This window comes from Anopheles moucheti, chromosome 3 (genome assembly GCF_943734755.1).
Source record: "Anopheles moucheti chromosome 3, idAnoMoucSN_F20_07, whole genome shotgun sequence".
Lineage (NCBI taxonomy): Eukaryota > Metazoa > Arthropoda > Insecta > Diptera > Culicidae > Anopheles > Anopheles moucheti.
The window spans coordinates 1,100,157-1,115,641 of NC_069141.1; the positions used below are offsets into that span (position 1 = coordinate 1,100,157).

A 15,485-nucleotide genomic window follows, 5' to 3' on the forward strand; every position below is an offset into this window, starting at 1 on the left:
CAACCCAGCTTCATAGTAACCTCCAAACCAACAAACAAAAAAGTAGCAAAACAAAATAAAATAAAAACATCATCGTGGGTACAACAAATGGCAGAGAGCATTTTCGCATCAGTACGACAAAGTAGAACACAACACAAGCCCGGAAAACGGTTGAAGGTAGGTAAAAAGTAAAGAACGGCCAATTAAACTGTTGCAAACCAACCAAAAACCCGGACCAAACATGCAGCAAATCCGAACTCTATAAGGTTCTTCGACGTTTTCCTCTCGTCTGACCCTGAGTTGCGTCCTGTGGTTGAACAAAAGGGGACAGCATGGAAAATAATAGAAATGCATGCAGCATGAATCGTTCGCTTGTTACTTGCTACGGTACACTGGTTATCGCTTTAGCCAAAGACAGACAAAGATCTTCCAGGAATCGTTTTAAATGCAGTGTTTTTAAATGCAGTGTGCAGTGGATAAAGTTTTGCAAATAGAACAAAACCTGCTTGACTGGGATTGGTAAAAAAATCGGTACTAGAAACGAAACTATCTCATCTCTCTCCACTCAACGCCGTTGTTCGTAGAATAGTGTCCAGCCCGTGTTGGTCCGAACAAATGCACTGCTATCACTGGTATCGCAATCACATCTCCGCTCTTTTGTATCTGTTTCGATTGGGCGAGAGTCGGGAGAAATAACGCAAACAAAAACTGACAACCCAGGAACTTGTAACGAACCGGATGGAAACAATGGAAACATTAAAATACACACCAAAAAGAAAAACGCCTCTAAACAACATCAACAACATGCAAAGCGACATGGTCCACCAGCACTCGCACCACCTTACACCAAACTCCACGGCCACAATACACGAAACAACAGCAACAAAAAAGAAGCAATTCAAACGCCATCAATTTCGCGTTGTAATAAATTCATGAGAAAATTGGAAAAACTGCATGAAAAATGGACTAATAATAATTGCCAACCATGCTAGCACACGATTTTTTTGTTGCCGGGAGTTGCCCGGGAAAAGCAAAACGGTTGGAACTGTTGAAAATGTAACGCGACCTGGTATTAAAATGGTGGTGGAACAGCAGAACAATGCGAGTGCAGGGAGGCAAGTGGGAGAAACAACCAACACCAGCAACAACATCGCACCCGACCAAATCCTTGTCCAGAAACACAAACATTTAAGATTTAGCAGCCTCGTGGCTGTAACATGCAACATGCTGTGTTCCGGGACCGACGGAACAAGAGACACCAACTCGCGTATGGCAAATACCAGCACCACCTCATGGATGAATTGTGGTCAGTCGCATTGGCTAGCGGATAGTAATAATAGTTTGTCGTTTTTTCCCCACACAGAGATAGCCACACATGCAACGATTCAGTACGGATCAGCGTCATCTGTGCGAAATGTTTTTCTTCTAACTGCGGAACTGCTATTTCTGAGCCCCTTTGTGCCATCCTTGCGCAAGTGGAAGTGTCTAGAATGTGACCACACGCTAGAAATGCTTGGATTTGCATGTCGAGTTGCTTTTTTTCCTCATGCTTGTTCTTCCGCTCTTCATTTGTATATTTCTTTTCTGCCTGACGGTTAAATTACCCCATAGGAAAATTAAGCGTTCTGCTGGACTTTCGAGAAGAACGGCTAATTGTTTTCTTTTTTAAGCGTGAAGGACTTTCCAAGGTAAAGCAAAATTGTTTTGCGTAGACTAAATTTGTTTAACGTTTGGCAGTGGAAGAATGTAATTTTAGCGCAACGCGTGTGTACCTTTTTGTTGTACTTGGTTATAAGCCATTAAACTAAAATTGGAAATTCTTCACATAGGAAATATTTGGTTTTAGTTGCTATTCTCGCTTGCAACGGCGAATCAAACGGTAGGCGGAGTAGGCGGTCGACTAAGACCTCGCCGTGTTGGGGGCCCCAAAAAATTGTGTCGATTGTGCGATTTTTGGAAAGTTAACAGCAGAGTTAATTTATAGCACAAACTTTAATTGAAAAGAATTAAATTGATCAAACATATCTTCCTTGGTTATATAAAACATTTGTTTCTGTGTGACTCAATTAAATGCAGAGAAGATCATCGACTTTAAAATATATACGAAATTGCACCTGGGATTCCGAATGTATAGTACCAGGAGAGCATGCAAACTTGCATGCAAGTTCTTACATGCAATTTCTTGCATGCAAGTTTGCATGCAAGTTTGTGGCATGCAGTGTTGCTCAACATTGCATACGAAGTTGCGCGCCATCTTGCTCGGCTGGTACTAGGTGACAACTCTTAAAACATGCTCTCCTGGTATCGGAAATCTGAAAACAGTATATGTATATCGATTGTAGGGAAGAAGTTGTATGACTGCATGCATGTAAATGGAAGTATGAATATCTGTGAAGTATAAAGTCCGTCGGTACAATATGGAAAGGTTGACTGCTGAAGAACTACCGGAGAGGCTTGCCAAAGTCAAGCCAATGAAGAAACTATGGAAATAGAAGGCATCTCAAGACGTTTCACTTACATCGATCGTTATTTTAGCTATTCGCCCAATGGCATAATCATCGTTATTAGCCACGATTCAGACCCTCGTTAGGAAAATGAACAGTCGGCCCAGTACACTCCAGTTAAGGTGCCCTTTCACTTTTCGAAGGAAGGAACGTTTCCTAACTAATGGGAATTGTAACATATATAAAACTACCAATAGTTATAAACAATTCAGGCCAACCGTTATACATAAATTAAAAAAAATGATTTAAAAAAAAACACACTTCAAAGGCTTCAAAATGAAGGCAAAACATTGTCACCCATACTTCAATACCTGATACCACAAAGTCGTAAAACGCTACGCAATGAATCAACACTTTTATTGGATTGCGCACCCGGCCATCCAAAACCGCCTACGGAGCATTGCTGTCTGTCAACCCTTTATGCAGCTCTATCTATGCCGCGAACTTTCTTCGTGAGGTTGAGCTTTAAAGCTCGCCTTTTATGTCTTTGATGGCGTTAGTAAACGTCACCATCAATGGTCAAACCGTGTGGGTTGGTTCCGGGTTCCTGCAAGGGATGTCATTGTACCAGCGGGGCCATTCTTCCTATGCCAGTAGCAATGATTTGCGATTCCGGGTGCACAGAATTGCCCTCTCGGAACGAGGATCCTGAAGGAAGTTTTTGTTCAGACGCTGCTGTTCTTCGCACTCGTTGCTCGTTGACAGGGATTGTGTAAAGATTTTTTACGACATGTTTTGCATGTAGCTATAATGAAACGCCCAACGCCTGGCATTTGTGTGTGTGCTATAGTGCCAACATACTATGGTGCAGCCTTATCCCGAACGATCTTGCATTCCCTGTAGGGAAAGTATCTACGCGGCCAAATGGATGTGTGTGGCTCGCATTGTTTCTGTTTTTTTGTGAGGAACAATTTTTATGCACACTCCTCACGGATTCCAGAATCAGGACTTGGTTCTACTACACAAACTCACAAATACACGCGCACAGACTCGTCTAACAAGGGATACCGACCAACAGAACGGTTTCTTTGTTTTGTGGTTGCGTTATTAGATTTTACTAGCTCTCCGGATCTCCAACCTACGTTACGTCTATGCTCTACCCCGATTGCATAGATCGCCTTCATGCCCCACTTCGTAATATTGCCTTCCCTAAAATACATTCCACTGTTGCGTTCTCGTCCGCACCCACCATTCATTCGTGTATAAATTATGGATGCATTGTTCGTGCGAAAAATAAAATAGCAAAATGAAGGGAATTTTCGCGCGCTCATAAATATGGCCTCCACGAGTTGGTGAGAGTGGTGGAAGGTGATCCCAAACTGCGGAAAAGAAGGATTCGTTTCCAGCAGCAACAAGAGCACCAACTGCATGGTAGCAACCTGGCAGTTTGGGAAGAAGAAACATGAAAGTTGCAATGGGAACTGACACCCAAAAGAAAACAGAGGTAGCCGTGTTTGGGAAGAAGAGGGCAAATACCGACGCAAAAGCTACGGCCAAAGCTCACTCCCAACAATACACAAAAACGGCCCCATCTCCCTTCTTCCCACTACCGATCGTGTCCACCACTACCGATTCCGTAAATACCACCACCAACGCTCTCTGACCGTGCCGTTTCTTTGAGACTTTCGAGATTTTTATTGTTGCACTTTTGCATTCATCGCTGCAACAACGGGACGACCCGGTTGCAGTGGAGAGATATTTCATGAAACATGAAACGAACGCGTCCGAAAACAAAACACACCGTAACGTAAAAATGGCAGCGGAAAACAAGACTCACAACGCGCGCGTGCAGCATGATTTGAAATTTGAATTTATGGGTCGCGCACAAGAACCCCGGGCACAAATATTCAATGAAACGATCCCAGAGCCAGAAGAAAAAAATAGTTGCGCTCTTAATTTTTGTTTACCTCACAGTTTTACCCTTTCCAGCAGAAAAGCGTCTTTTTTATTTGCTGCACTATCGCTCTTCACCACCCAAAACCATGCAACGTAAGAAAATGTCAACTTTTGAAGTTAAATTTAATAAAACCCGGAAGGCAACATTGAATGGAAAGCCATTTTCCTGCCAACCATTTTGTTTCCCCAGCGCACCGTAGCTGTGTGCGTTTGGTTTTCTTTCCCATTTAATTCTTTTATCAAAGGCGCAGCAGCACAGGAAGAATGCACTCATTACCTGGCAGATGTAAAAACCAGAAAGAAATGCAATAAATTACTCTCTGCCAGCTACAGAAACAATCTATTAGCGTACCGGTAGATGGCGTTGTATTGCCGCTCAAAAAGAGGTCAACGTGGTTCACTTAATGGAGACACCTGGTGTTTGGAGACAAAGATTTTATAAAAGCAAAACGGTAATTGTAGCTTTTTCTGCATGAGTTTTTTTTTTGTGGGAAATTATAAAGTTGCACTTTATGCTTCACGTTTCAAAGATACCTTTGTTCATTTTCAAACGTCATTTAACGGCAAACGTCGCTAGCTTAATGAAAATATTTGACGTATTGCTGGAAAATTACTACCGAGTTTCATATTTGCCCTGCAATCTAACGAAATCACCTGAAAAATAAGCGAATGTGTTTGCTTATTACTTAATATTAGTTTCTTGTTGTATAATCTTTGATTGTTACTTGTGACATTTAAACAAAAAAGAATCCTTGTCATTTTTAACATTTCTGTTTAAAATGTGTTTAGTTAGTTATTCCTTCGTCTTTTCTTTTTGTCGTCGTTTTTGAAAACCAATCAAAGATGGTAGCATCATGTTTCAGAGCCCAAAATACATCTAGTGAGTAATGCAGTGAACCAAACATTGTTGTGCCGAAAAGCGTATCTATCCATTTTTGTTTACGCATTTCTGATCTTCTTTGTCGGAATAATAAAATACAAAAAGTTTGTTTACTATTGTTGTCAGGACTTTCATGCCGTGACTGACTGTTTGGTGCTATGTTAGGTTGCGCACCGAGATTTATTCATTTTCGCCCTCACATCACAACAATGACCGATCGTTTTACACCTAAAAACAGTATCAACCCAATCGGTCCCTTACAGACCCGCTCTCAGTGATGGTGCTTCTTCACCTTCTTGATGTGCACACTGACCGGGACTGCCTTTTCGATGTAGACTGGCTTCTTCACGTACACTGGGTACGGTTTCTCGACATGCACCGGGTATGGCTTTGGCACCTCAACGTATTCCTTGTGGACAACTGGCACCTCATACGGTACCTTCACTTCCACCGGCACGGGACGATCAACGTGCACTGGCACCTTCTTCTCGACGTATACTGGCACCTTCTTCTCAATGATGAACGGGACCTTCTTCTCCACGTGCACTGGGTACGGGATCTTCACCGGTACCGGCACATGTTTCTCCACCTCGACTGGGTACGGTACTGGGACCTTCTTGGTAATGGTAACATGCTTCACATGGTGATGATCCGATCGACTTTCGATCTCGCTCAGACCACGCTTCTCGATGTTTTTCTCGCCCGACTCAATGGCTGATCCGGCCACCAGTGCCACCGCAATCGAAAGCACAATAAACGTCTGCAACGGAGGATAGAAGAATGAAACCAGATAAGAGGAACAGACGATCGTAGGACACACTTTCACTTTGCACCTGCATTACCTTCATCATTGAACGTTGAGTGTTTGTGTGCCGGTGTGAGCTAAAGAGGAGCTTGAAACACTTGCTGTAGCTTACTACTGAACAGATCGCAACTAACTGATGTCTTTGCCGGTGGCCCGCCCGTATTTTATATACGTTTGCGTACATTGTTCGACACCTCCAGTGCTAAAGCAAACCTAATGAGTGCGCTAAATCGCCTCCAAAAGCTCCAATCGACACCAACCCGCCACAATTCAAATCGGCCCCGTTTACGGTTTACCCGCCACCGAAACATGTATGACATACACCGTAAACAATCCCTTCGCCCAACCACTGCCCACCGTGCGATCGTTAGCAGTGCGAGAAATGCGCCCGACCTAATGCTGATTGCGTCATCATCACCGGCTAAAGTAAAACCACCAACACCAACAGTCGAATGTTGCCATTTGTTCTGTTTTTTTCGGGGTTTGTCCATCTTTGAAGGTAGGTTTTGATTGCATTTTCATGCAGTTCAACGCTCCAGTTACACAGCAGCGTTGCCCTCAGTCCACCTGGCATTTAGTGCGCTTTTTGCAGTGACCACCGTTTTGCTGTCTTCTTTGTTGGGTGTGGAGTGTTTTGGCTTTTGGCTGCGCCTTATCGCAAAGGATGATCACCCACGCGAAGCAATGCACACGCTCATTCCTTGCGACACTACTGACCGCCTCATTGATAACAGCCCTTGCTTCGCTTCAGCTATAGCGACCTCGGTCAAGTGAGTGGGGATGGTATGGATACTTAACCGACCAAAAAGGTGTACTAATGTCAAATGCGTAAAAGAAGTGAGCAGTGATTTAGTGCAATCCACCACGTTCACCTGCGACATCGCACGGGTCGTTGCGTCTTGAAGTTTTGTTGTTTGTTGCTATTGAGCACTTCTTTTCAGCGATCGTTGCAGGCATTGTTTGCATCATGAATCATGAAAGTGAAATGTAGCGAGACGTCTCGCGCTGGTCGGAAAATGGCACCGGCGGAAAATCGCCGGTCGGAACGCAGGAAGTGTTCGCGAAATATTTTACAAGATGTTTGCCCGACGCAGCATCATTGCTTGGTGCAGATGAGTGAATTGTTGTAGAGAGTGGCTCGTGGCAAATTTTAATGAGTGTATGTTTTCGTCATCTGCTTCCTTAGGTTTGTCTCATGTGCTGTCTGATATTCGATGTCATCAGACTATAAATGGGAAATAAGCGTAAAATCTACACAGGGTTGGGAAACCGATATATAGAAAATTGTTAAGTGACTGTGAAAGTCAATGTGGCAATTTATTTGGCTCATTACGCGTAATTAGATTATGAAAGACCTACTGAAGATAACGAAAGATGTTCAATAACTCTTGCACATATCTCCTCAAACAGAATTTAGAAAAGATATGGAGTGTTTAAAGAAGTAACCGAATCTCCGAAAATGTCGTAAATCAGTCTATATAAACATACATATTCCAGATTGAGAAAACTGCTTCATGTAAAGTACTACACGCTAAATAACAGAAGAGCTAGAATATTATCAAACATTTTATACCTAATATGCACCTGATACATCTTACAGACTTGTACTTTGTTCTCAGTTTACCAGTTTCCTTCTGGAAGACACATCATAAAATCATGTTAGTAGAGATCTTGATCTTGATCTATCGATGTCATTCAATACAATTATACCGTACCGTAGCAAAGCTTGTTTGTATATAAAAGAGAAAACAACCCATTTATATTTAATAAACATTGTAACAACTTCGAATTTACCAAATTGTACGTTTTAGAAACACGTCCATGTACACAATGGCACACGGAACATAAATTATAAATCGCAGAAAACACAACTTTATAAAGCGTACCGTACCGACGTGCATCATGAAACAAGGACCCGACCGGAAAAAGTATTTCAATCAGCCAAACCGAACGTCTAGGCCCTTAATTGACCCTTGACCCTCGTCACTCATCAGCCAATATTCTTTGCCGGTCGACAAAAACCCGTCGTCACGAGGCCAAGCTACCGTCGATTGACAGCACGAAGTAGCTAGAAGTGCTCCATGCGCACAAAAAGTCTCGACGGCAAACGGAAGGAGATGAATATGCAAAGTGTCTAATGTTAGCAACCACCTGTGATGGTTGTTTTGTTTCTTCCATTCTTGTTGAAGAGGTGTATTGCTGTTTTATTTATTCTTTAATATTGCTTACTGCACAGCAATACCCGGTTCGGCGGAAGCGGCCCACTTCTTAGCAGCAATTATAATAAATGGGGACCCCGGGATGGAATTGAAATTCCGGACTTTTCATCCTTCAACCTTCAAGGATCCTTCAGATGTACACCTTTTTTAGAACGTCTTTCTAGCGATTGCGTTCAATTTCACCTCATCAAAGTACCGGGCCTGGCCTAGCCAAAAGGGAAAGGATGTACTGTATCCTCTGAGAAACACCTTTTTCTATTTTAGCTTTTCTCGTGTATTTATTCACCAGTACTCGTCGGTGAGCGAGGGATGATTTACCACGGCCTGGGATCATCCAACCGGTTGTTTGCGCTTATTATGTTCGTGTCCGTGCCAGGAACATCCCTTTGCACAGTACTTGGGCTAATCGATCCGAATTTAATTACGTTTACACTGAATCAATCGTAGGAATGTGAAGATCTTTGTGCCTTTGAGGGAAGGAGCAATAAGTTTACACCTTCTAATGCTTTTATTTTCCTATTTCCAACAGAATTTATTTTCTATTGGTTTAAAGAACAGAGAGGCGTAACGTTAATCACCCTCCATTTCCTTTAAATTTTACCCAACAGCTTAAATCGGACGATTGTGTCCTACCGTAAGGTAGCTACTTATGCTGCCGCATGATAAAGGTAAAAAACGAACTTGATTAGTCTAATCTGCGGCATCGCTTACTTAAACTGGTGATGCAATCAATTCATCGGTTTAAATTGTCATGCAACCGTAACCAAACGGTCACGGTCTCGCGTAGATGCTACCATCCACAAGCGTCCGTTTGCTGCAGACAAGATCAAACGGACAGTCGTCCGGTGTGATATGGTTTTTGATAAATAATTAACCGTCTCCGAGGGATTGGACAACGGTGGTTTGAGTACGTTGTTTGCATTATTCATTACAAAACGTCAAATCACGTGAAGCAAGGGTGTTTGTCGTGGGTGATGGTATACTGATTCTGATGAAATTAAGAAATGCAAATACGACGTATTTCGGTTGAAGCTGAGTGGAAATCAAGCGAAAGGCTACTAATAAGCTCTTAATTTTCATAGCCGAATCAGATGGTCTTTCGATTTAATTTCACATTATTTTGTGTTGTTTAATTGCTGGTTTGGGGGAACAGATTGTTAGTAGTATGTGTCAGATGTTGTTTTCAGCCAGATGCGTATTTCATAAATTGTATATTCTGATACACCAAGAGCAGATGCCTAAGAAGTCTTTATCCCATGAAGTCACTATTGTGGATTAAATGTTACAACATCATCTATGTGTGGTGCATCTATGAAAGAAGCTAGTGTTCGAAACCATTAGCTCAATTAGCTTGCAAATTACATTACTATGTTGTTGTTTCAATTACACTGCAATTCTATAATTTATATTACTTGAACAAATCCCACAAACCCAAAGCAATTGTTCAAAGTTGTCTACTAGCTGCATTTCTTATGGAAAATGCTTCCCTAGCTAACGAGAAAGCCTCACATCAGAAAATCACTTACCAAGCTTCATCGAAACATCATCGACGTCCCTGTAATGGGATATTGTTTTATGAGCACCATAAATTATCGCTAACGTACATTCAATTATTTCCGGATGTCAGTCTTTTCGGCATTAGCCGCAGCAGCACTTCTGCCCAACACTTCTCTCCCTTGCTCCTTCTCTCGCGATTACCTTCCCCTCGGTTCGCTTGGTCAGTCAACCTTTTGCATACTGGTCAGTTTATCGGTTCATCTTCACCACCCCGATACCGATCGCAAAACGACACTGTGAAACCAATGGTAGTAGACCGGTTCCGGATCGTTGCCATCAGGGCCGAAAATTGTGTTTCCTCTCGCAATTTATTGCGCCTGACCGGATATCCTGTCTTCGGGATACCTCGTTTGTTCGGATCAGATATATACAAAAGGTGTCGGAACGTTTCCCTGCGGTTGGGGCTAGCATCTTGAACTGCCCATGCGGCAAACGATGGCCACAAATCCCTCATCCCGCTGCCAATGTTTGAAACTTTTTATTTAATTTATATTATGACGGCAATGCCGTATTTTCCAATGTTTAAAACTGTTTCGAACGGATTCATTACGAATCTGTAAGGATACTAACAGCGAATATGGAATATTGTGCCGTCAATTTGGGAGGTGGTACGCGTTTAATTGCATTAATTTTAAGCTGGATTGCTCACTGTACCGAAATGATCAGCTTACTCTCTATCAAAACTATAACACTCAACAAGTCAAACGAATCGCTTAAAAACAATCAACACTGTTTGGATAATGGTTTACAAGGTTTGACCAAAACTCATTCAATCTTCGTGTATTCCAACCCAAGCTGTGGCATTAAAATTAGCTTCCAAAGCGTTTAAATTAAACAAAAACGACTCTTTGGTATAAATCCTGACTATTTTTTATCTCATTTCTTGTGCTAGTGCAATTTTATTTGATCTCTGGCGAATAACTGCATTCAATCAGTTATGCATGAAACGCCATCGTGTATTTTTTCCCTCAAATGCCCATCATTCAGTAAAGTCAATTGCTTAAACAGTGTTCAGCTCATTCATCCATACCCGATCGGCTGCATTAATCCGCATTAGTTGTGCAAAATAAATGCTGCATAATGCGATTGACATACATTCATTGTGCACAAAACGTTTATTTATCTGCCTTTATCAGTCCAGAAGCTGCAGAAAGCCAAATGGGCTCACACGCGTTCGTTCATTACATTTCGTAACCAACTCGCAATCGCCCAAAAAAAAGGGCCAATCGGTTTTTATGACATCCCAAAATCACCGTTTATCATCTTTCACATTGAGAGATGGATGACCATCTTTATTGGGCCAATCAACGTACCGCAACGTGATTTTGGCGCATCGAAAAACAATTTTCCATGCACGGGGTCGTCATATCGTGGGTATACGATCGCGGTGCGGCTGATTGCAACTTCTCCGGTCACAATACTATCGAAAAGCGAAATTTTGAACGCACCAATCGAATTCAATCAACCGATCACGGATGACCGATCGAAATGACTTTTGGGTGTGCTAAAGAAGCCTCCAGAAGAAGCCCATCATTTGAAGGCACAATTAAGAGCTTGGGGTGGCGAGGTTTGCTTTATCAACTGCCAAACACAAGCCTGGCGACGCTAACTCGCGGTTCATATCTTCGCAACCGTTCGCCAAATTGACTAATCTCGACATTATTGCAAAATAGGTGGCTCTATTTTTCTGGTTATTTTTTCTATTTTTCCCTCTTTCGTCAATCTTCCTTTCGATAACCGATGGGTGTGACAAGCACCGTGCACCGGAGGTAGAGGATGTGTGTCGAAACCGGCGGTTCATCGTTTCCATTTCGAACCCTCCGTCACCGATGGTTTGGAGCTTTTTGCTCTCACAATTACTTTAATAATCGATGAAAAATACATCACATTTTCGGGTCACAGCGTTATCGGTCTATGGAAGTTGGCAAGACAAAGACAGAAAAGCAGACGCATTTCCTCCACCGCGCTAATTTGCTGTCATGTTTTGCTTCTGCTGAGACATGCGAGCATTTTCATCATCGCTCGTGGCGATCGTGCAATAGCAAGGCTGGGCACGTGTGAGAGATTCCACCGAATGCGACAGAAAGAGAGTGCATAGATCGGAAAACACGAGAATGAACGAAAGAGATGCCACCAAAACAATTCATATCGGTCGAGACGCGGTCTCGTCTTGAAGTGGAAAACTCTTGTGCGTCGATGGAAAATTCGGGCGCGGTATAAATTGATTACGATCCACGTTGGGAAGCATCATTCGCTAGCGATCGTTCGTACCATCCCAATCGTGTTAGAGAGTTTGAGTCTGAGGTTTCGCAATTCCTCAACTTTATTGTTTTTTTTTTAAACGGTGCAGTGTGTTTCAATATTGGTACACAGTCAACTCAACACAGCAGAAGGTGGCAGTTGAATTCAATTATGAAGGTGCGTTTAAGTGTCGTTTAAGTGTATGATTGAGGGCATTCAGTGATAAAGAACTTTAGAATATGTGTGACATAATAAGAACTAGTTGATTGAAGTGATCTAACTAACTCCTGAAGTGATTAAGAGATTTTCTAGAAGAACAATTCTTTGGTGAACTTTTTCAGAAGAAGAAATCATTTGGTGACGTTTGTGACGTGTGGCTAATAAGATATCTTTGTGTTTTCTTTCCACACATCCCATCTCTTGCAGACGTTCATTGTGTTGAGTCTGACGGTGGCACTGGTGGCCGGTGCCAGTCTGGACAAGTCGACGGCCAAGGAAGCACAGGATCGTAGTCTGGATACACAGTCCAAGACCCATGGCAAGCGTGGTTTGCTCGATTATGGTTACGGTTATTCAAAAGAACCAGAGCTACAGGGTGGCTTCAAGCCTTCCTTCGGATATGACATCACTGTAAACGAGCATCATGTTCCACAGTTTAAGACCTACGCTGCCCCAGACTACCATCACAACCAGTACGCTCCGTTCCATAAGGAACCTTCTGTGTACAACTGGAAGGAAGAAAAACACACCATCATCACGAAGAAAGTCCCCGTCCCATACCCAGTGAACGTGGAGAAGCAGGTGGTCATCGAAAAGAAGGTCCCGGTGCATGTGCCGGTTAAGGTGCATGTGCCATACCGCGTGGAGGTAGAGAAGAAGGTGCCGGTATACGTCGAGAAGAAGGTCCATGTCGATCGCCCTGTGCCGTATCCGGTAAAGGTGAAGGTCCCTGTCTACCACAAGGTGGAAGTTGAAGTGCCCAAACCATATCCGGTGCACATTCCCAAACCATACCCAGTGTACATCGAAAAGGAGGTGCACGTTCCAGTCGTTCATCGAGTAGAAGTTGAGAAGCCCTACCCAGTGTATGTGGAGAAACAAGTACTAGTGGAGCAGGTTGATGCGCCCGAGCATGAGCACAGCCATGAGCATGAGCAGAGCCACGAGCTACACAGTCACAAGCACGTGAGCCATGAGCCACAGAGCCACGAGCATGAGCATAGCCATGAGCATAGCCATGAGCATAGCCACGAGCAGGAACATACCGTACATCACAACATTCGCCCAGTTGGCATCAAGTCTACCGATTTCATCTCCGAACCTATCCACGTCCCAGAACATGAGCATCAGTACGGCGAGGAGTCGCAGAAGATCGAGCGCAAGGTGGAGAGCAACCAGAAGTCCGCTACAGATGCTGCCAGCGAACAAGTGAAAGAGACGGAAAAGCCCACCGATAAGGAATCCTCTCAGTAATCCGCTGTTACTCCCTAGTTTAGTTTTATAATGTCGCATTCATTTTCCATGCAAACCATTCTTAGCATCATGCTGGGTTACTTACTTAGTTATCATGACACTACTTAAGCCACTTATAAAAACACCCACACACAAATGGAGAAGATTTTGTTTTATAGCTTATAATTATAACCACCAACTCTCTAGTCTCAAATCATACACTTTCGTCTGCCACCAGCGAAAATGTATGCTTGTTCCAGTTACAAATGAAGCATACGGTTCAAGACAAATCATCCCCTCCCTCACAGAGAAGCGTGAAACGAAATAAGTAAATAAACAAAACGAAAATGTCAAAATGAAAAACTAACAGCACGATGCGTCTTTGCGATCCAGCATGGCGATCATTTTCCTCTCGATGGTACGCGAACCGTTTGAGGTTGACCCAGATTTCCATCGTTTTCTCTCTCGGTGATGATCGATGATACAACCATGCACGAGCTTATTGCTCAATAACTTACACTTTTACCCTCGTTACATGGATCGTTGCTTTCGCTCGGACGACGCACGCATGCCCACCATCGTCTCTCGATCTCGATTAGATACGGCTCCCGGTGGAAATGAACCAAAAGCCCACACGCTCGCTCCTACCTTGCACCGTAGGCGCCTCTTAAGTTCCGCTAAACTTAATTTCGTTTCGATTCGTCGCACAAAAGCGAAACCCGGGAAGACTTCGGTCGCCCGGTAACACCGATCGGTGCGATGATTTGCAACGGGATTCGTAAAGATCTTCATGATCGACCCCCTTTCCGGGTGACAGACAGAGAGCCGTGGGTATTAAGTAATTCGTTGAGGTGAGATTTTGGTGGAATGTGTCAGACTGGAAGAAAATGGCCAACGCAAAGCCACAGAATCGGCACAAGAAAAATCAAATCAACGTAAACTCCCTCCAGTCTCCGAAAAGCGTGGCCGAGACAACCACAGATGTAACTGAAACTGATCCGAGATTGTAATGCGTATCGTTTTCGTACGCCGTGGGCCATGAAACGTGGTTCAAAACATAATTTCGGTTTATTATAGGTAAATGCTTAAACAAACACGCGGAAGAGTTCGAAGATTACGCTGGGTTTGATGAGTTTATTGCACTAGGCTGCGATCGCAATGACCTGTATTTTCTTTCGTGCTTTGATTTTTTAAGTCGAACAACGACTATGAGCGAAATTGATTTGATTAATTAGTTGTAAACAGAGAGCGTCTGAAAATTGATTCGTTTCTTTGAATAAATTATAATTTCTCTCAGTACAGAGAGATTTTCAATAGGGTGAGATTTCAATTTCGTTGAAGTGATCATTATCGATTGCTTTCAAAAAATGTGTTACGTTTTGTTAAATAATAATGCCCTTCTAATAACAGTGCCCTTGATTAAGTCATCATTTGAAGCCCAGCGTTACGTATTATCATTATTTGTTATTCGCACCTTTCAATTAATATTAATTCCCTTGTTCAATCAAAATGATGAATTTTGAATGCCGCCTTATAATTAATTAGAGTAATTTAAAACAGCCCGCAATGATTGGGAACCCGTTGTACTTCGCATTAGCGTTGTTTTGAGTGAATCTTTTTATTTGTGATATTTCTAAGCAATTTACAACTCAAATCTATTCAAGCCATTAAGTTGCTTTATATCTTCATTTTTTGTCTTTTTATACCCCGGAGATCTTCAGAATGGTTTGAGCATCCCGTTGTACGATATTCATTTATTAGCCTAACTGACAAAGCATACTCTTCAATGGAAACGTAGATAGTGGTATAAAACTATGAAAGATTTATTTCATGATCATAATTTACATAAATAAAAAGCTTTGGGATGCTTTTAGAAGAAATCTACAAAATGTTTCATCGCTTGTGGGTCGAAACTAATAAATATATTTTTGAAGAGCAGTGCATTGTTGTCA

At 42.6% G+C, this 15,485-nt stretch overlaps 2 protein-coding genes across 2 annotated transcripts; one reads left to right on the forward strand and one right to left on the reverse strand.

The window, feature by feature from the left end:
- Positions 1–5,530: 5,530 nt before the first annotated feature.
- LOC128305699 (zinc finger protein 512B-like) lies at positions 5,531–6,107 on the reverse strand. Its single transcript, XM_053043277.1, has 2 exons — positions 6,102–6,107; positions 5,531–6,019 (listed from the first exon to the last, which is right to left on the reverse strand). The coding sequence occupies exons 1-2, from the start codon at positions 6,105–6,107 to the stop codon at positions 5,531–5,533; spliced, it is 495 nt and encodes a 164-aa protein (XP_052899237.1).
- A 6,145-nt stretch (positions 6,108–12,252) lies between these two features.
- Positions 12,253–13,554, forward strand: LOC128305704 (uncharacterized). Its single transcript, XM_053043284.1, has 2 exons — positions 12,253–12,258; positions 12,508–13,554. The coding sequence occupies exons 1-2, from the start codon at positions 12,253–12,255 to the stop codon at positions 13,552–13,554; spliced, it is 1,053 nt and encodes a 350-aa protein (XP_052899244.1).
- Positions 13,555–15,485: the final 1,931 nt, after the last annotated feature.